Source organism: Melospiza melodia, chromosome 14 (genome assembly GCF_035770615.1).
Source record: "Melospiza melodia melodia isolate bMelMel2 chromosome 14, bMelMel2.pri, whole genome shotgun sequence".
Taxonomy (NCBI): domain Eukaryota; kingdom Metazoa; phylum Chordata; class Aves; order Passeriformes; family Passerellidae; genus Melospiza; species Melospiza melodia.
In genome coordinates, this window is record NC_086207.1 from 11,164,839 (window position 1) to 11,186,991 (window position 22,153).

Below are 22,153 nucleotides of genomic sequence, written 5' to 3' on the forward strand. Positions count from 1 at the left end.
ATCCAGCTACAAGAATTTGTTATAATTATTTCATGCTTGAAATCAAAAGGAGAAGCAGTTACCTGGATTACTCAAATCTGAAGCAACCAGATTTTACAAGAAGGGGCCTGGATGCTGAATAGAGCCATCAGTGGGCTGGAGAATGTAAACAGGGAGACAGGTAACATAAATAATCCATGGCTGGAGGATTCAGCCCCCATTTGGGGGCAGAACACCGAAACTATAATTGCTCGTGCCACTGATGAATGAAAACAATTACTCATTTTATTTAAGCAGTTGTTAGTTCTGCCAACACAAGTTTACGAAAGTCATTAGTCAGACTGCTCATAAAATGAAATAATAGAGAGGTTTGATTTTTAAGAAATCATGAGATAATAAAAGAGCCCCAAAATGGATAAAGATGTTCAGGCATTCTCTCTCTATCTCGTTCAGACAACAGAGACCTTTTATCCCAGCTTTTCTGTGGAGTAATGAAAAACGGAGTTTTTGCTATGATTTTTTAAATGAGATAGAGAGCAAGCCAAGTCTTGGGGCTGGAGGAATAAGGAAGGACTCTACAGCTTCTCACATGGATAGGATAAAATGTGGGATGCTGGAGCAGTGCAGGGGTGGGCAGAGGCTGCTGGGAGCGAGGCTCAGCCCCTGCCAGGGCAGGGTCACACAGAGATCCCATGGCTAGATGTAGAGGGGGGCAGCCTGAGCACAGCAGGGGCAGGAGGAGGGAAAGGCTGGCTCAGCTCATCTGCAGCAGGATGCAGGGGCAGAGATGTCCTCTGTCAGCACTGCAGGCACAGGTGGCTCCTTGGCCAGGGCCAGGTGCTTGGGGAGCACCCACAGTCCTGCCAACCCCAAAGCATCAAAACCTGAGAGAAACATTTGATTCTGTGCGCTTAACCTGCTCAGGCCCTGGCAGGAGGCTCCTCAGCCACCAAGACAAAGGCTGCCTGCAAAGAGCAAACAGATATGTCCCAAACATTCAGTGCCCGAGGGAAAGAGGGGCAGGAGTGCAGGGGAATGGGATAGGACTTGGCATTCCCACTGCCTCCCCACTGAGAGAGGCTTGTGGCATCAGGAGTGACAGCTGGGTGGAAACTCTGTGCTTTCCAATACCTTAAAACAAAAAGGATTTGTAAGATTTTCCCCTTTTCTAGAGATCTGCAAGGAGTGGCCCCACGTTTGCCTCACATCAGAAGCACATTCAAGAGTTCAGACAGAGCTACAGCAGGAACAGCAGCTGGAGAAGAGCACTTGCCCCTTGCTCTTACTTCTAGAGAAAGCCATAAATTTACCAATATTTTAGAATGCTGAAATACCACTGACAGAAAGATGAGACACAAAGCACATAACCAGGTTCTGGTGAAAGCTGGAAGGGGCCCCATCCCAAACCTTTTCTGGATTCAGATGTGCACTGTTGAACCACCAGAAAACTTTTATATAGATATTTCTATGGTAATTAGTTGATCTTGATGTGGTCTCTAGAGGGTTCAGTGTATGTGACCTATCATCAATATTGTCTGGATGCTATAGCCTCTGTTCTTTTCACCTCTGTATTTAATACTGGAAAGCCATCATGCTCATATTTTAAAGAATAAGGCATATTGCTCAAAAATGCACCAAGACAGAACAGTGCTGACATCCACAGCAAGACCTTCTCAGAACACAGAAAACCTTTTTGCTCCTTTTAAGCAGGGGAGCAGCCCACCAAGAGGTGAGGCACAGAGTGCTCACAGCTCCTGCTGCAGCTCCTTTGGCTGCCTGGGATGTGCACACCTCAAGGGAAAACAGCCAAAGCTTCCACAAACCTCTGTCTTGGCTTACAACACTTCTTTCTATGAAAATTGCCACAGTGCACAGTCACTCTCTAGACAAGAAAGCACCAAACTCCTGCTGGTTTACAGCCATAAGGAGGGAGCGTCACCAGCCCAGACTGAGTCCAGAGGAGCAGCTGAACAGGGGCAGAGCAAAATGGCACAGCATTAACACCTGTGAGCACATGAGCTCACTATAGCAGATACAAGTTCCAGTGTGACAGATGCCAGGCACAAAGTGGACTGGTTTGTTTGAAGATCACAAATTTTACTGGTAAACATATATATGTCAATAATCTGGGGGGAAAAAATGTCCTCTGGAAGGGAAGAATTTAGCTCAAGTTAAATTCTAGCTTCAGTTCACAGGTTAGAATTTTATTGTACTTCAAATACTACTTCATATGAACAAAAATACCTTGTACAGAACCCAGGAAGGTTCACACTGAGCTCAGGAAATCCTGTGGCATTAGAAATGGATAAGTTAAACTTTTCCTTGCTTTACAGTGGTGTGATCCAATATCACTATTGAAAGAGAGGCTAAGAAATTTTTATTTTCTCTCTTTGTACAAGCAATATCTAAGCTTCATTTTTCTAATATGTGAAATGAAAACCCTTCACTGTACAGTACCTAAAGAGCAGTGGGTAGGAAGAGCTTCATGAATGTTCAATCAAGGAAAAAAACCCAGATTTAGGCCGAAGCCTCATGCACCACCTAGGTACATGGAGAAGTTTGTGTAGTTCATTTGTAAAAGTGGCAAAAACTGGGATCCAGTTGTTCATTCTGCAATTAAAATTGCTGCTGAGGAAGAGGCATTTCTCCAAAACCAAACATGCACAGAGTTTGCAGTCAGCATAATATGAGGTGTTCCATATCTCCTTGACCCCCATTCTGTTTGTGCTTCAAACCCTCATAGCCTAGATATTTTTAATGCTTTCTAAGCAAAAGTTCCAGTTAAACAGAGATTAATAGCATGAAAAGTTTAATACTTTTAATGATCATATAGAGAAGTCTTTTACAAAGTCTAAACAAGGCTAATTAACAAGTAAATGCAACTCAAGATTCTTTACTTCAGCTAGGCCATCTCAGGTATCACAAAAAATGCCTTTAAGAAAGATGTATCATATAATTCCACCATTTTTTAGTGGTAGGTACTGCTCAAAGTCACTCCATAAGTTATTTCCCCAGCTGGATTCCCATATGTCATATGCTCAGAAACAGAAAGGAGCGTTTCTGCCATCCTTCTGTTTGAGTAAATCCCTGTGAATCTCTTTTGTCTGCTTGGATTGCCAGGAAGAAGCACTGAATCTCCTCAGCAGTGTTTTAATTGGCTCTGTGAGAACATGCTCTCATCACTCCCCTTCATTCTCTGATGTATCTTTCCAAAATCATAATGCCTATTTCTCTAATTACTTTATTTGGCAGCCTGAAAATAAGGGTAATTACAGTGTTCTCTATTAGCTTGTAAGGAGGACAGAAGACTGGATGATGTGGAGGAAGGAAAAAATCAAACCAGTAGGTCCTGGTTATACTCAAACAGGAATTTCCAGAGGAAATATGTGGTTGTCCATGAAGGACTTTGAGAGCAATTTTCCTTTAAACCAATCCTGAACCAATTCAAGACAACAGAGGCTCAGTGACAATGCCACATTCCCAAATGAGATGTTGAACAAATGTCTTTACCACATGTGGTCATTAGAGATTTGATGTCAAGATGGAAGGTGTTAACCTTGGAAGCCTGGCCAGCCTCCAGCACAGATAATTACATTCTGCCTCCCTGAGCAGCTCTCTGCAGAGCTCCAGCTGGACATTTCAGCCCTTGCACCGTTACAGCCTTGCTGTGAGTGCCTCCAGAAAAGGACTGTGCAACCCAACAATATTCTGTGTCAACAACTTGTGTTCTGGAGATGCAAGCCCTGGAGTGGCAGCAAATCATGGCATTAGGTTACTGTGCATCACTGCAGCCCTTTTACACCCCAGCAGCCCCAGGAATGCCATGAAACCTACAATATACACATGGCTTTTGTGGGACAGACCTCCTGGAAAGGAAAAAATATTGTACCTTCACCCACAGTGCCTTGCTCTGGAAGAAGCTCATAGAGACAGGTGAGGGCTGCTGTTCTACTGGAATTGTTCAGGTTTGCACAGTGTCACTATTTCTCATGGAATCAGAGGCTGGCTGTGGATGCTACCAGCACATCAAGAGCTGTGGCACTGAGGCTGCACTGCCAGCAGAGCATTTACAGCTCCAGACACAGGTACATGGGAGGATTCCCCAGAGGCAGAGCTGCATGGCTGGGCAGAGGCTCCCTCCCTTCCTCCCATGGCCCTGGGCACACTCCCAGCCCTGTGCTGCTGCACTTCCAGGCAGGATGGGCATGGACAGCCACCCCCACATTTTATAATAAATTTCCTTTGCCAGGCCACGCCTGGGGATGGGAGCTGGGCTGCACCCCAGTGGGTTTGTGGTGGAAGCAGGGCAGTACTGAACTGCAGCCCCTGATACCATTATCTGCTTTCAGAGGGCAAGCAGAAAGCAGCTCTGAGGGTATTTTCCATGAGCTTCCCAAGTGTTGATGAGATTGTTATTACCATATGCAGCTTTTCCTTACAAAAGGGAATTATAATTTAGCTCAAGCAGAAAGGATTCCTGAGAGTCCCATACTGAAAAATATAGGCTACATGCAAAAACCTCAATGCAGAGACTCACTGAAGTCTGTCACAGGCTGATTTAAATGCAAGTGACTTCAAGGACTGCACTCAAATGTATCACAGGAAATTGTTGTAAAAGGAAAATTATTGACCATCCTATGAATGCAGGAGTAGATAGAAATAAATCCTTATTTATGCAAAAACCCCTAAGCCTATCTGATCTCATATTGATGGCCATTCTATCTTAGATTCATTTTGTAAGACCTTTAATAAAACTGTGCAATAACCAGAGCTAGGGATGACAGCCCATGTTACGTTTCTGACACTGCAAAGAACAACGTGGATCATATTCAGAAATTTTCCCAGTGCTCAACATGCCACTTATCAAATTCCCTTCAAGCATTCATCACACCCATGCAAATAATTTATTCTTCCCCACAGAAGCTTTGTGTTTGATCACAATGACAACTTACTGCTTCTGCTCTGCATCACATACATTATGGAGCTTCACAGCCCAGAGCAGGAGCTAAATCACATCGAGCAAACCCACAGAGGTGACCATCCATTCCTGCAGTCCTTGCACACAACTGCATCTCATGAACTCACAAAGACTCAGCTATGTCAACAAGGGCTGCAGAGCCAAGACCAGGCTTTTGAAAAATGAGTTGTTAATCCTGAAACGGATTAACACATTAGGAGATAAGCAAATGCCTAGCTCAAGATTATTGTTACAAGCTAGGCACTTTGATTATAAACTACATTTTTATCATTTAGGAGTCACCTGTCCTGCAAATACACATGCACTAATAATTTGTCTATGAAATCCCTGGGAAACCACAAACAGGTTTTAGAATCTGCTGATCAGGGTAAGTAGTCTGTCAGAAAAGCTTTAGCAAATAAAAGAAATGCAAAATACCAAAACATACCTAGAGGACAGAGTCTCCTGGCTGAGTGGGGCTGTAGGCTGAGACCCAAAGAGCTGGTAATTTGGGATGGAATAGCTTTTACAAATCAATCCGTGCAGAAAGCCAACATCACACGAGTTATGCATTTACCAGGCAGTGTTTGACAGCAAGAAAAAAGCTACAGCACAGAAAATTTCTGTGTATTTTAAGCCTCCATCCCAAACTGACTCCTCATACAATTCATCTGCAGGCTGTAATTTACTAAATCCATCTGTTGTTCCTACAGCTTGCTTTCTGGAAATTCTGCATTTCAAGGGTCTGCTTGTTAGAGAAGGTCAAAGAGTAAAGCAGGCCCTTTCATTTTAAGTGACTTGAAAGAAAAGGAAAGGAAATGTATATTTAGAAATAGCAATGATTAACTAGGGGAAATATATTAGAGTATTAAAATAAACGACATAGAATGGCTCTTACTTCCAATTAGGCTGACTTTACTTCAAGAAAAAATATTTATATACAAATATAAAAAGCTGGGGAATGCTAACCTATACTAAGATGAAAGCATCTCATAATATAATTCATGTTTAGCCATTAAAATGGGGGATCACATTTTTACATACTTTTTCTTCTTGTCCTTCTAAAGTCTCTGCTTCTGTGCTTTCTTCTCCAATCATCAAAACTTTTCACAGCTTCTCTTTGTTAGCAAATTGCCTATGGCAACTGCACACCTTCCACATCTCCATAGCCTTCAGAAAGGCACCATCTGATGCTGCTGCAGCATTCTGGATCAGGACAGATTCACCACTGAATTAACAAACTAAAATCACATACAGATTAAAACTGAAAGTCTCAAGAGCTAAAGTCTGGACCAGGGTCCACCAAAATATACTCTGTATTCCTGACTGTATTCAGGCCCACTTATTGGACCATATAAAGATCAGCAAAGGCATTTAAATAAACCAGAGGAGAGCTGTGGATATCTCCTGAGCACACCCCACAGACAGTGAAGTGCTGGTGATGCAGTTCAGGGCCATGCACGACAGCTCCGGTCACCCCAAGAGCCCCAGGGAGTGTCCAGCCCCTGGGGACAGCACCCAACCCTGCTCAAACCACTGAGCTCACTCACCACTGGCACTCAGCATCATCAGAGGGAAGGGAGGGAGCCCTGAGACCCCTCCTTAAATACTGTGCAGCTGGTGCTGTAGGTGCCAGGTGTTCATTCCACCTGATGAGTTAAAAGTGCAGCTCCACCTGTACTTATGGGCTGTGGTGAGCACCATGGTCACAGCCTTAGATGGGGTAATGACTAACACCATACAGAGTGGATTCTGGGAAAAACACAATTCATACAGCTGGATTTCAAGCAGGAGACTAAAATCACCCTCTGTATGAGCACAGAAGACTCCCAGAACCCTTACTGGCATGAGTAGCAGGCTGTCAGTCCAAAACACATCCCAAGCTCGGGTGCACTAACGTCATGAGAGAACACTGGTTCAATCCTGACTCAGAAAAACCCATGTCACCTACTGAGTCACCAAAACCACCCCTTGCAGCATGGATTTCCTTGGAGTTCTCTTTGTCAGTCCTGCGTAGAACCTGACCCTGTTTTGCCTGTAAGGTTTAACAAGATGGGAGTCAAAAGCCATCTGATGCAATGAGCTGCAGTTTGTTTTCTCAGGGGCTCTCCCTCCTTCCAACAGCAGCCCTACCAAAAGGCCTTTGTCCAAGGAGTAGAATAAGGAGCATAACACACAGTGTTTGCATTTACTCATGGAAGAGCTACACCAGCAGTTCCTCTCAAGCCTCTGAAGTCAGCTCCAGTACAGTTACTTGGCCTGAGTTCATCTAAACTAAATGGGCTGACTTGGTTCAAATGTGTTGCACAACCAAATGATAAAATTTGGGGGGAGGGAGGGAATGGCTGGTGATGACACATGTATTTAACACTGCATGTCTCCTCTTTCCAGATTAGGAGGAGCTGGCAAGCTCCAGTCTGTACACATGCCAGCAGCGGATGTCGGCACATATACAACACTTTTCAGAACAACATACTGTTGAAACATGCAGTTCAACTCCAAGGTACCCCTTCTGTTCAGTTAGCCCAAAACAGCTATTAGAATTGTATTGCTTAATATGGTAGGATTTGTAGCACAGCTTTTAAGGCTGCTTTAATCTGGTTTCTTTATAGCCACTTTGGAAGCGCTCAGAAGTTGGTAGGAGCAGCCCTGCTGTGCTTTGCTCAAGCTCCTCCACATCCATTGGAGCTGGGGGAAGTGACAAACCTGTTGGCAGGAGGGAAATATCAAGGATAGAGGGGGTGTCATAAGTGATACAGGAATATAATCCTCTCTTCTGCTTTCCCATGTCCTCACCTTCCTTTCATTTTTCAGTCTGAAGTACAGAAAAGCACAATGATGACAAGCTCACCCTGGTTCACAGTCAGTGTGCCTTGAGAAAGTCATCAGGAAAGATCTGAAAGAAATGATCTCTGCAAAATAAATAAAAATATATTCCAAGTCCAAAATGAAGTGTTCTGCATACAGTAACAGAAAGCTCTGCCTTGATGATTTCAGATTTTAAAATAAAGGATTCTGTTTTTCCTACTTTTTCTTTCAATAATTTTGGTGTGAACATTTATAAATTCAGCATCCCCCTAATCCCCTCTTCTTATTCCTGCTTCATTTGCCCCTTCATCTCTTCAATAATTTTATTTTTTGTCACAAACAATCACTAACAATCATTAAAAAAAAACAGGGCAGAAAAACCTCATCTTTTGGTGTGGATCTGGAGTGATGCTGGATGTATCAGAAGTGACCAATACACCCCACATCACATGGGTCAATTTCAGACTTTGGAATCATTTTCCTTCAGTTTCTGATCTGGCCACTCTGTCCCACCACCATTATCCTGACAATTTCCCTTTATTCTCACTTCCTAGCAGCTGCTTCCATTTCACTCCCCCTTTCTTTCTGCACGGCTCTGGCTCTGGGAGGAGTGGGTCAGGCTGCAAAGGCTCAGGGAGGGTTTCCTGCCTGGGACTCAAATGGGTGCAAGGCAGGAGCTGCCAGAGCCTCCAGCCCTGCTCTGCAGAGGTTTGATGTGCTAATGTGGGGTCACAGAGAGAGCTGCAGCCAAACCTTTCCCCTCTTCCTCAGGAGCACCAGCCCCTGCAGGGACCTCTTGCTGAAGCAGCCTCTGGTTTGGGTCTTGCTCCTTTTACTGCCCTCTCAAGCATCCAGAGAGAGAGTTTTCCATTCAGATGTCCCAGGTCACCACAACTAAACCAGGTCACCAAATAAAACTAAAACCAGTTTCACTGTCTGCCAATCACCTCAGCAGTTCGCTGCTGCCATCCAGCCCTACTGTCACTTTCTGATCTACCTAACCTAGATTTTACCAAATAATTCCTAAAATTTCAAAATTAATCACAGAATCATTAATGTTGGAAAATACTTCCAAGATCATTGAGAACAACTTTCAGCTGAATGCTGCCATGCACACTAAATCGTATTCCAAAGTGTCACATTAACTTGGTTTTTGAACAGGAGGTGCTAGGAATGGTGGCTCCACCACTTCCCTCCACTGACTCTTTTAACTCCAGAGTTTTCCTTTAGAAATGAGCTCATTCAGACAAAAGCACGCTGGGGAGAGCCTCTGTGGGAAATTATGATGGAACACCTTTGGTGGGAGATCCACAAGGGAAGGAGCAGTTGGAAGATGGGTCTGGCTCACCACCTCTTTACCAGGCTCAGCTGCAGCCTGGACAGCATGTCTGAGCAGAGCCTGAGCTAAAAGGACAATATTTGGATTTCCCCTGTACTTTGTCCCAGCCAGTGTTCAAACAGGAATCCCAGGACAAAGTGTACTTTACGTGAATTGTAGCAAATGCACAGGAAGAGGCTACTTCCAATGGGTTGTAAGGTTTGCTTAAAATGTAAAGAACACTTCCAGAGAAAAAAGCAGCCCTGTACCTTGGTTTGGTAAAAAAATCAAATTTTATGGACCCGAAAAATTAACATACTTTTCCCTATAGTTTACGTAAAAATTGTTGTGGAAGAAATGAGTGTGATTCTGCAAATCCGTCTTCATGGATCCTTTTAATTTAGAGGCATGAGTCATTGGAGCAGGGACTCCTTGGATGAATGTGTGACCACAGGATGCAGCCCTGGAAAAGTGTTTTTGTAAACAAATAAACATGTTCCTTCCTGTTTGAAACTCAGATCTTTCAGCATTGGGCAAGTGCCTGAGAACCTGACAGTGAGAGTAACAAGAAATATTAAATGCAATGCCAGTTGCTTGGTCCAGTTCCAACAGCAAGAGGTGAACAAAACACACTGAGTGAAAAATAGATTAGTCTTTTAAAATCCTTTAATAATCTGAAGTGTTATGGGTATCAGGAGCAAAGAAAAGACTTGTTAAGTGAAAATTGCCTGAAGAGATGGTCTTATAACCTGACAAAATCAGAACAGGGGGTAAAAAACCAAAAATTGGTAAAGTTGATGGTGACTTGTGCCATGTTGTGCCATACACACAGGGAGTGATCCAATGATCACAGGCTCCAAAATGGATTTCACACTATAGCTTTTGACATCTGATGAAGTTTTTGAGAGATTATCCTCTGTTCCTGGAGAAAGCAGGATGCTGGCCCCACTCAGAGTCTGCACTACCTTTGCTGCTTGATCCCAAAGGGGAAAAATGGAGTCTTCAGTCCTAGCAGCTAGAAGCATTTCCAGAAAATCTTGTAGATATTCAAAAGCAACCTAAATATTGCAGTGTCAGGGAGTCAATTTTCTGTTGGTAGTTTAAAAGCAAACTTCTGTCAGGGAATCCTTTAAGTACATTTAGATCAATGCACAAAGTCAAATAAACACTTAAAATCCCTCAAGATTAAGAGTGAATCCAGTCAGGAAATGGCTGAGCCACTGCATGACCCTTTTTTCTCTCACAGACCAACCAACCTGGAGGATGCTGCAGCCCAAATCCTGCTGTACCTGGGCACAGAGCAGCCAAGGAGAGGAGAGCAGAGCCCTGTCCCTGCCCCAGCTGGGTTGGGATGTTTCAGCTGCAAACGATAGATCTATTTCATGTATTAGAGCTTGTCTAGACTAAGGAAATGTTCCTGCTATGACTCTGCTGAGGTAATTACACCAGTGTAAACCCCTTTGGGCAAAACAGAGCTTTCAGTGGCCTGATTTAGGCTGGTCACTTGCCAGGATTAGTTCAGCTGGTAGCAGCCTGTCCTCCAGGAGCTCCTGCTCCCAGCTGGGATCCCGCACACAAGTTTTCATCCCTCTCATCTGAAAGGTTGGCGCTGCCAATCTATCAGTCAAGCCATCCTTGTGGGATGGTTGTGCTCATGTTTTTCTCCAAAAGGATGGTAAATATTTAGAAGGTTCTTCTGCTAGTGGAGAACTGATTAATAGACTATAAAAAAGAAGAAAAAAAAAAAAAGCTGAAATAAATCTGGGTTTAAATTAAAGCATATTTGGATTTGTATATGCATATCAGGGAAGCATGTTTGCTGCAAATAGAATGAAATAGGAAAGCTGATGTAGGATGTTTAACCTGACAGGGGTAGATGTGTTCCTCACCCTCATTAAATGAACCTGTGTGTGAGGATAAAATGTGTCCCAACAGTAAAGTGGGAGCTACTGCAAACTGATCAACTCAAAAGAACAAAAAAAGAAATAGAGAAGAAAATCCCCTAAATAAAATAAATCCAAGGACGGCCCTTTTAAAGCACAGAAGGTGGAACCCTGGACTAGGAGAAGTCAGAGGCAACATTTACATTGACTTTAAAGGAGAGGCTTCACTTACTCCAAGGTGTAAAACCACACAGCGCTGCTGTGCAAAGCATGGTACAAAATACATGGTACAAAATACAAAATACATGTGCTGAGTTTCACACACAGCATTCAGGGAACATGTTGATAAATGCAAGATGAGGAACAGGCAGACCAAGAGACAGACTTGGTTATATTTTAATCTGGTTTACTGTTACCTGCAGGTGTTACAGTTAAAATGTTCTAAAAAGTTACTACATACCCTTAATTCTAAATAGTTACTGGAAGGACAGCTAGAAACTCTAATAGTAAAGAAAACATGCTCCTTTAAAAGTTTCCTTATTAAAAAAAATTTAAAAAGGAGGGGGGGAAAGCATGTCTGAAGCACAAAGATGACATCAGAAAAGTTCTTCAATTCACAGATGGCTGCACCTTTCAAAAAAAATTAAAACAGGAACCCTAGATTGATTTAATCACCCATACAAGCGAAAAAACGTAATGAAGATATTTAGTGCCAAATTGGTTTCTTGGGACCTTTTCCATGTAAATAATACAAATCAAACCTTGAAGTTCAGTGCAGATATGATCTGACAAGTAAGCCAGGCTTTTTGTTTTCCTTTGATCCAGCTCCAGAAATATTTTATCCAAGGTAAAGTTGGTTTTAAGTGTTTTCCATTTCAGTTTTTAATTTTGGATATTCATCATATAGGAAACTTGCTTATAATGCTTCAAACACCAGTCAGGCTGCACTGACTCACAGCACCAAACCTAAAGATTTTCTTGTATTTGCTCGTAAGAGGGGGAATATCAAGAACTCCCAATGTGCCACAGGATCAATTTCCATTGCTTGGTTATTTTTAAGGGTACAGGAAACGTGGACAACCCCAGCTGAATATTTTCAAATACCAAGGCAAGCCAACTACAGTATTTTTTGTGCTGTTCCACTTCCCCTAGGTGTGCTGGGGAATAATACTTACGAAGATAATAAGATGGACAGGCTTTTGCTTTCTAATGATTCTCCAAATTCCCCACATATTGCCATTCCCTCAAGATGCCATCTGGGAGCAACACTGCCTTCTCTTGGAAGAAAATTTTCATGTGTTAGAGTTTTTTGTTTGGTTGTTTGTTTGGTTTTTTTGGGGAGGGGGGAAGGTTGGTTGGGCTTTTTTAGGTTGTTTTTTTTCATTTGTTTGGTTGTTGGAGTTTTTGGGGGTTTTGGTTTTTTGGGTGTTTTTTGTTTGGTTGGTTGTTGTTGTTGTTGTTGTTGTTTTGGGATTTTTGTATTTTACTTCTCTGATTCTGTTAAAAATAAAAATTTAAAATAATCTTTTTTTCTATTCCATTTCAAACCAAGATGTAGATTCTGCAGTCCAGAAATATATATATTAACCTGAACTTGTTCACAGTTTTCAGTGCTGTGTGCCTAAATACAGATTTAGGCACCTTGCTGTAGGCATGCAGTTTTCAAAAATTCAGCTCTTGTCAATAATGTAAAATCCTGTGGATTCTCTTCTTTCCACAAATTGGTATGTAGTATATTTAGAATTAACAGGGCCCGTTTTCTCTTTTGACTCGAGTATGTGGTGTAAGGTTAATGAAAATAAGATGGATGTTTTATTTTGGGTCTTACATATAATATTATTAAATGTGCCCACCAGAAATGTAGGATAAAATATTTGCTCTGCTTGAAGATTATGTGATATTTGTATTCTAAGCCTCACCACAGTGGGTTTCTTTAAATAGAAGCTATACTTTACTCCTAAATTGCTTAAGGCAAAGGAAGCAGAGATGATGTTTTTATGAATGTTTAAATGCAAATGGAACTGAGAGTGAATGCTATGCTAGCTAACATCAAAGGCTCACCAAAGTCTCTGCATTAATGAGGCTCTTTGTTTCCTGGATCACAGATTACAACAGGTTTCCAACTCATTGCCAAGGCTTTATCTCCATTTGGGAGGGCTGTAAATCTCAGACGATTTTTTTCACATGCAAAACAAGAGGATCATCTGAAAGAAGAAGGAAAAAAATCTTAAAGTAGCAAATATTTCATTCAAATGATTATTCCTCAAAGTGGCTGCATCTTGTTTTATTTTTGGGATGTTTAAAAGAATGGAAATTTGCCAACGGAGTTTCCTATGGGGCAGTTTATTCATTTGGAGGAGAAAACTAAGCAGGAAAAAAGCAAACAGCATCCTTCCCATCTTCTTCAGCCAGGCATCAACTGTGCCCCCAAAATCAGAACAATAATTCTATGTCATGCAAAATCAGCAATTAGCAAAAAGACAGATTTTGCTCCATTTAAATATATTCAAGTACTTTTCAAAGTGGCTCCAACTAGTTCTTCTCCTCCCCAAAAAATAATGAGATTATATCCCAAGTAATAATACCCTAATTAACAAGAGAAATAGGGACCAAGATTTTTAGCTTCCTATTCAAGGGCTGAATGTGACAATATGTTGTATATTGGGTCATAAAAAACAATTTACATGGCGTCATTACAGTCTGTAGCAAAGTCTCCAGGACCCAGGGCTATCTTGTGCAATCTTAATTAAGGAAAATAAATATCGGTGTGTTGTTTTAAGCTACTGGAGACATGCACAGGACCTGTCGTGTGTGATCAGAAGAGATGGGGAGTTTCCTTTTCCATGGGAACTGCTTAAAAATCCCTCCGACGCCGACACACAAGTGTCTAGTGCCTTCGAAATGGGCTGCGAAGATGGTAATTTCTTGTTTCCTGACCCTCGGGGCCAGGCAGGAAAACTAATAATTTTCTGCCACCCCACGTCACGTCTGTGGCGCGAAGGGGCCGAGGGGCAGCGCCGCCCGTGCTGGGTGTGCACGGAGGGTGGCCAGGGACACACGCGTGTGGCATGGGTGTGTCAGCACACAGCTGGCAATGGGCAGTGTGTCTGTGTGTGTGTCTATGTGTGTGTGTTTGTGGGTGTGTGTGTGTGTCTGTGTGTGTGTCTGTGTGTGTGTGTTTGTGGATGTGTGAGTACACACGTGTGCTGTGTGTGCCTGAGGTCAGGTATCCGTGCCCTGATGTGTGTGTGTATGTCAGTGTGTGTACACACGTGTGCTGTGTGTGCCTGAGCTCAGGTATCTGTGTCTGATGTGTCTGTGTCTGTGTGTGTGAGTACACACACACACGTGTGTGTGTGTGTCTCTGTGTCTGTATGTGTCTGTGTGTCTGTGTGTGTCTGTGTGTGTCTGTGTGTGTGTGTGAGGGTACACACATGCGCTGAGTGTGCCTGAGCTCAGGTATCCGTGCCCTGATGTGTGTGTGTGTCAGTGTGTGTACACACATGTGCTGTGTGTGCCTGAGCTCAGGTATCCATGCCCTGATGTGTCTGTGTGTGTGTGTTCACATCTGTCTGTGCACATACACGAGTGCTGGTGTTGCAGTGTGTGTTTGTACACACATCCCAACAAGTTTCAGTGCACACTTACACATGCTGAGGTGTGTCTGTGTACACACATACATGTCCTGATGCCCTGCTGTGTACACGTGTGTCTGTCCATGCATGTCTGTGCACACATACACATCCTGATGTCCTGCTGTGTACATGTGTGCCTGTTCATGCATGTGCCTCTGCAAACATACGTGTCCTGATGTCTCAGTGTGTGCACACACATGTTGATGTGTTCTCCTGTGAGCTGTGTGCACACACGTGCACTGATGTGTCAGCAGTACCATGTCTGGCCTTCTGTCCTCTGCGTTTATCATGTGCTGCTGATCAGTGCTTGTAGATTCATAGGTGCGTGTGAGCATGCAGACGTGTTTGTGTGTGCAGCTGTGTGTGTACAGATGCCTGTGAGTGCCAGATGTGCAGCTGCGTGTGTGCTGATGTGTGCAGTTACATGTTCTTTTTCATGTTACATGTTCTTTTGCGCTGGTGTACCTGGGGCTGTGTGTGGATCCCTCTGCCTCTGTGTGAGTGTTCGTGTGTGCCAGATGTGCAGCTGTGTGTGCTGTGTGTGTGCACGGGTGTGTGTGCAGCTGTACACATACCCCTGTGGGGACCTGTGTGGGCCGTGCAGACCCCGACACGTGCTTATGTGTGCACACACATAAATGTGGATGCGTGTGAGGTGTCTGCCTGCAGCCGTGTGTGAGGCAGCACTGACTGGTGCAGGTGCATGTTCAGCCGTGGGCACGCAGGAGTGGCTGCAGCAGAGCTTGTGCAGATGAGTGTGCAGATGTGCGTGTGCAGGGATGTGGATGGGCACAGATGTGCACGGGCCGTGTGCGTGTGTGCTCAGATGTGCGTGCAGGCACGTCCGTGTGTGCACACCGGTAGGCACAGGTGCGTGTGCAGACGTGCGGGCAGAGGTGCGTGTGTGTCACAGACGTGCGCACACACACACCCGGGGCTGCACCAGGCCCCCGGTGCTGCCCACCCCGCACCCCCGCAGCCCCCCTGGGCCGGGATGGGGATCCCCCCGCCGCAGCGCTGCGTCGGGCCGGCCGCGCCTTTAACGCAGCGACTTGGCGCGGCAGCGTGCGTGCCAGCGAGCGTGCCCGCGTGTGTCCCCGTGTGCCCGCCCGCGTGTGCGCGCCTCTCGCCGTGTGTCTGCGCGTCCGTGTGTCCGTGTGTCCCCGTGTGCGCCCGCCCCCGGCCCCGCCCCGGCGCTGCCAATCACCCGGCGGCCGCTTTGATGTCGCAGCGCTCGCCCGCCGCGCCGCCGCGCTCGCAGTCGGACCGGGCGCTCCGTGCTCCGCCAGCCGCCGGCGCCCGCTGCTCCAGCCAAACTTGCCGGGGCTCGGAGGGCGGGGGGGCGGCGGCGGCTCGGGGGGGCCCGTGGAGCCCGGCATCCCGCGACGCCTGCCCGCCCGCAGCCTGCCGAGCCCCCCGCGGGCCGCCCGAGCGGGGAGGGAACGGGGGGGAGGAAAGAAAAGAGTGACGAGGGAAAAGCAATTGTAGTTTTGTTTTGGTTTGGTTTGTTTTGTTTTGTTTTGTTTTTTTCAGGAGAGATTTAAAGGGAATTTGGAAAGGGGGAACAAAATTAAAGGAGGAAAAAAGTTTAAAAGTTAAGGGAAAGGAGGAGAAAGCTTTAAAGAGAAAAATTGGAGAGGGAGCTAGTTTTTATTTTTAATTTTTTTTTTTAAGAGGAGGAAAAAAAATAATTGAGGGAGAGAAAAAAAAATACTAATTGCGAAGGGCTTGATCCGGGAGAACAATACTCGCCGGGAAAGTTGCTGCGCGGCGGGGAGGGAGCGGCGGGAGGAAAATGCCGCAGCTGGGCAGCGGCGGCGGGGACGACCTGGGCGCCACGGACGAGATGCTGGCCTTCAAGGACGAGGGCGAGCAGGAGGAGAAGATCCCCGAGAACGCCTTCACCGAGCGCGACCTGGCCGACCTCAAGTCCTCGCTGGTGAACGAGTCGGAGGGCAGCGGCAGCCCGGCCGCGGCCGCCGCCGATGCCGAGGTGAGCCGGGCCGGAGCGGCCCCGCACGGCGGCCCCGCGCCCCCCGCCCCGCGCGGCCCCCGCCCCACGCCCCCGCGCTGCCCCTCTCTCTCCTCCCCGTGCAGGCCCTCCGGCGAGTGCAGGATCCGCAGAGGGTGTACCAGGAGAAGCTCCCGGACCACATGGATGATGGTTAGTCACGGCAACCTCCGCGTGTTTCTCTGTGTGTCCCCCTCTCCCCGTTCCCGGTTCCTGCTGGTTTTCCCCAGTGCGCCTTGTCTGGTGCGTGGTCCCCCGGTTCCCCAGCCCAGCGCCTGACACCCCTGGGAGTCAGGGATGCTAACCTGGTCAGCACAGCCCCCAGCGGGAAAGCTACTCCTGGCAGCACCGAGGCTCCCCAGTGTCCCCACTGTGAGAGTCTGCACCCGTGGGGGACCCTGGCACTCCCCATCACCTTCTCTCAGGAGTATGGGACAAAAAGATGCCCACAACATGCTGTGACCTCTTTGGGGACCCCTGACAGGTGGAGGAGTCACCTGTCATAAGACAAATTTTAACAGGGAACATTGATTTCAGCAGGTATGAAACATCAGGACCCAGGGATGTATAAAGGATCTGCCTATTCTGGTTACCCTTTCCTGATGCTCTCAGATCCGTATCTGCCCAATGGATCTATGTCACCTCTGGTGAGTTCCTCCTCTCCGTATGGAGAAGTCTTGTGGCCTCTTTCACTGCTGAAGTATGTTGCAGGTATTGTGCAGGCACCTACTCATGCTTTTTGCCTGACAAATTGGAGCCCAGTTTCTGAAATAGCTGGACATTGTTCTGTCCAAGCCAAAAGGAAAAGCAGTGGGAATGGGGAGAGATGCTCGGCAGGAAGCGCCTGCTTCGCTCTGAGTTTGCTGGAGGAGCTGCTTTTCCAGTCTGCTCATCCTCTAGGTTTGGCTTTACTCTTCCAGCAGTCAACTCCTAATATCTCATGGAAGAGTGTACATTCCTTTTTCTGGGTCGTGGGCTTTGGAGGGAGCAGCTCCTGGTCTTTGTGGTTGTGTTCAGGGATATGTCCCGCAGCTGAGCTTGTGTGTTAGGGCTCTTTTGTGGATGCTGGCCCAGAAAATGGATCTTGTGCTTCTAAAATGGCAATAGAGGTTTTCAGGAAAAGGCTTTGTGCTGCTGGAGGACTATTCCCATCTTTCTCCTGGAAAGTTTTTCCCTCTCAGTTTAAATCAGCTTTAGTAATTCTGTACGTTCTCATGTTTCTAAGTTTTGCCATCTGAATGATTAAACTAAAGTCTTCTTTACAAAAGCTGTCTTTTCCCACCACCCTCTCGATCAGACCTTAAGAAAATAATGTCCTGACATTGCAGCAGACAGTCAGTGCTGGTGTCACTCCTGGGAGCCAGCACTGCTGCGTTTGTTTCAGACATTGCTCCCCATTAGCCGTCAGAAACTGAGGACAGAACATAATCTGGTTTATTTCAGTTTCAGGTTTTAACCTTTAAAGGGATAAAGTTTAAAAGAGTATGTAAACGTGTCCTTAATTCCGGTCATTTGCTCGCAAGAGGGGTAGGATGTCAAACTGGTGTTATGGAAAATGGATGGATTGTGGAGTATCAAACTTAGAATTATTTGTGGAAGTCGGTGCCGTACCCTCACGCCTGACCCGGCTGGCCTGGGTAGCAGGAGACAGGTCCCTGCATGAGCCTGCCTGGGCCCCACACAGCTTTTCCTAGGAGATTCACTTTTCCTTGCTGCAGACTGCTGGAACTTTGCTGAAGTTTGCAGACATCAAGGATCTATCCCTAAATTTTTAAGTCTTCCTTCAGTTTACAGCAAGAGAAGATGTGTTTGCAGGGCAGGGCACGCTTATGTTGTTGTTACCCAAATAAGCATTTCTTCTGGTGCTTCCCACCTTATCCAGGTACCAGGTGTCCCCCTCATTCCCCAAAATATTAAGCTGTTCTCTTCCTGATAAACTTTAAATGTTTTTAAATTTGTCTTATGTAAACACACTTAATTTGCTCCCTGAGATAGAATTTGGGTAAGTCCAGAGTTCCATCAGTCCAGCATCTTTTTGCTATGGTGGAATATTTCTTTTAATCTTAAACTCTTCCTAGATGGGCAGCAAAGTGCAATAGCCTATTTATCAGCAGCTAGGCTATAGAGTAGATTGTGGTTTAGGAATCACCTTTTCCCTTGATAACAGAGTAAAATCCGAGTGGTTGCTGTCAGAGCAGCCGACAGGAGCAAATGAACTGTGCAGAACTGGAAGGGGAGAAGATACATGTGGCAGAGAAGGCATGATCCCATCCCCTTGAGGGCCATCAAAATCATCCAGTGCCTCAAACAGCTTCCTTTAGGCCAGTTTGGATCCTGCCATGGTTTATGAAGAGCTGATTTGATGTTTTCAGTTAAAAACCTGGCAGACAGGGGAAGATTTCTTCTTCATGAAGAAGGCTGGTCTTGCGTTTTTTTCAACTTACTACAATAACTATTTCAATATATTACTCTGGGCAATTTTGTCTTACATTTCTATTGACTGGGCAAAGATTATAATGGTAAATTATGGATTGCTCTCATATAGATTTATTGCTGCTGTGTACATTATATAAAGTGTGGGCTATAATCTGGTGGCTGCTTCCAATAATCGAGGAGGTCAGATCTGTGACCGAAGATTGCAGATACTTAACCATCCATAAAAGTGTGTTTAATTAACACTTTAGCACGAGTCAGGGAGGAGGGTTGTGTGAGTGAATAGGATTAGGTATCACAATCATGCATGCACTTGATAGTGGAGATTGTATTTTGGTTAATGAGGCTTCCTGGAAACAGTTGTTTGCAAGTAGGATTAATTTTAGAATCTTAAAAAAAAAAATCAATTAAAAAATTAAACCAGGAGTACTTTGGCAAACTGTCAGGGCTTTACACTGAAAACAGTAATTTACCTGATTGAAAACAGAGTCTAACTCCCTGAAATACACAGAGCAGCTGGCTCTGAGGCTGGGCTGAACCCCTGCCCTGCAACGCTCTGTAAAACCACATTTTTTTCGGTGGGCTCCCCACGAGCCCTGTGGGGGAGCTGTGAGTGGCTCTGGACGGGGTCCAGCGCCTGCCTGGCTGGGTGTGTTGCTACCAGCAGTGGCGGGGTGCTGCTCTCCTCTCTCCTATTTTCTCTCTGATTTTGTCAGCAGCACCACTTTTGCTTTGTTTCCCTCTAGGTGTTTGTAGCCACTAACTGTTACGCTGCTCACCCGAGCATCCTGCTCAGGTCCCCACATCTCCCAGCCAAAATTGCCTCTTTTTACCAAAGCACACCCAGCCACGTTATTGACGTGCTCTGAAGATGCTGGGGAGCTGCCCTCAGCCTGGAGTGCCAGCAGCAGAGGGTTGGCAGGAGCTGCCCGCAGCAGGGTGGCCCTCCTGGGCTGAAGGTGGCACATGCCAGTGTGGGATGATTCAGCTGGAGAGCTGCTGGTTTGGGCAGGCACGGCTTTCCTGGACTGGCAGTGGAGCTGTTGCTGGGGGCGTGGGCAGGGTGAACGTGCTTTGGAGCTGAGGACCAGGCAGAGGGCTGAGCCCAGGGTCCCTTGTTGGGGGAGCTGCCAGGCTGGGGAGGGCACAGGCAGTCAAGGGTGGTTAAGAGCATCTTGGCACAGCCTGTGTGTGCATCTGAAATCCTCTGCAAGGCCCCAGGAGAGCCATCTCTCACCTGGCTCTCAGGTGTTGTGTGTGTGGTCGTTCAAGGCTCCACTTTATCCCATCTTGTGCAAGGTCCAGCTTTTCCCTGAGTGAAATATATAATACTTACGGGTTAAAAATCTGCAAGAAACTTCCAAAGAATATGAACAAGTTGAGGAACTGCTTTTCTAAATTAAATATAAAATCATAAAACTATATCCTTTTTTTAAATAGTACAAATGACTTTAAATCAAATTAAGGTACATCCTTAGTAAGAACAGCAGCCTTTTAGGTGGTTACAAACATTAGAGGTCAGACATGGTCAAACATGTTAACACTTTGATCAGATTAAAATATTTTTCTTGCTACAGTTATATAATTGAGTTTAGACCTGAGGGGGTTTTCTGAACATTGTTATATCTTGTACTGTGTGGTAGTTAAATGGTAAAAGGAGCTCTTGTAAGTTCCTTTAAGTTCTTTTCGTAAATAGGTTTATAAAATAGGGGAATGAGCCATACTGCCCTGTATATAGGGCACGAGGTCTCCCTGCTCCTATTGATGGGAGAGATTTCAGGGGAGCTCCTCACATTTTCTGTGTACTTCAGATGTGTGTGGTGAGTGTGTGAGGAGTGTAAAGGCAGGATGAAAATATTCTGCATGTTAAGCTGAGGCGCTGGACTTTCTGTCTGAGAAACAGAAGTTCAAGAGCTTCTTTTTCTTTGGAAAACAGACACTACCTCATTTTCTTAATTACAAAGTTGTCAAACCAGAGCTTACATGGGAGCAGAAGAGTTGGGGTACCTCCCCAAGCTCTGCACAGCTGAAGTCCCCAAATAAGACAGCAGAGCTCACAATAATGTGGCTTTTCAGAGCCTGGTCCCTGTGGTCTGCTGGGCTCCTTGGGCTTGTTCAGAGGGTATGAAATGTCCCCTTGGGCAGGGCAAGATCAAAGTGCAGTTACTGCTGGCCTGGGGCCACAGGGCCCAAATGCCTAACACGAGGTCAGAAAAGCATGGAGCTGCAGTCTGGGGCTGCTCTTCACTGGACAGAAGCTGAAGCAGCAGCAGCAGCAGCAGCTGGGGCTCAGGACTCGACTGCTTCTGCTGCATCCCCTCCCCAGGGCTGCCCCATCCCTCTGCAGGAGGACACTGTGGCCCCCGCAGCAGCTGGCGGAAGGAAATCTGCAGCTCAGCTGTTCCTCTGCCTCTCTGTCCTGACTTGCACTGTCAGGGCAATAGTTTAGTGTTGCTTTTTCCTGTGTTGGGTTCTGATCTTGTTGAAACCAGTGGGAAAGCTCCCCGGAGTCTCCGTGCCATGGGGAGAGGGCGGCTGCATCCCCCTGCAGATGTGGTGTGTGGAGGGAGGGAGGCAGCTGGGAGCCAGCAGGAGCTCTGTGTGTTCCCAGCCGTGCCTGCTGCTCTGGGAGAGCAGCCTCCCAGCCAGGTTCCCTGGCAGCAGGGCTCACACCTCTCCAGGAGGGTTCCCTGTCCCCAGGAATTGTTACGTTCCCGGCACACAGCGTTTAGGAGTGCTGCTGATGGACCTCCTGGCAGACAGACAGGTGAATGATTTGTTCCCTCCTGACCAAAGCAAATCCACGTCTTTCAGCTCTTCTACCTAGCTTGAAATAAGACAATATTGAAAATAATGTTTTGTGTTAAAGCACAGTTTTGGATATGTGGATGTACCAAGGCACAGGGCTTACGAGGTCATTTATTGCATGTCTGATTCAGTCTTGGTTTCCCCCAAGGAAAATTCTTGTGTTAATTTCTGAGTTCATATCACACCCTCAATTTTGAAGCAGAACTTCCCTTTGAAATAAATTAGAGAGTTCTGCTTAAGAAGCAGCGACATGATACAGCACTGGATGTGTGTGGTCCAATAAACCTTATTTTTAAAATTGTTTGGAATGAAAAAAAGAGA

At 45.8% G+C, this 22,153-nt stretch overlaps 1 protein-coding gene across 2 annotated transcripts in view; it reads left to right on the plus strand.

Moving 5' to 3' along the window:
- Positions 1–16,085: 16,085 nt before the first annotated feature.
- TCF7 (transcription factor 7) overlaps positions 16,086–22,153 on the plus strand; it is a 72,098-nt gene continuing 66,030 nt past the window's right edge. The window contains exons 1-3 of one of the 2 annotated variants that reach the window (XM_063168682.1): positions 16,086–16,573; positions 16,678–16,744; positions 17,132–17,238. In XM_063168682.1, coding sequence (XP_063024752.1) covers positions 16,376–16,573; positions 16,678–16,744; positions 17,132–17,238 — 372 coding nt within the window. In that variant the 5' untranslated portion in view covers positions 16,086–16,375. Of the gene's footprint in view, positions 16,574–16,677; positions 16,745–17,128; positions 17,239–22,153 lie in introns of both variants that reach the window. The other variant, XM_063168681.1, reaches the window with a different exon arrangement.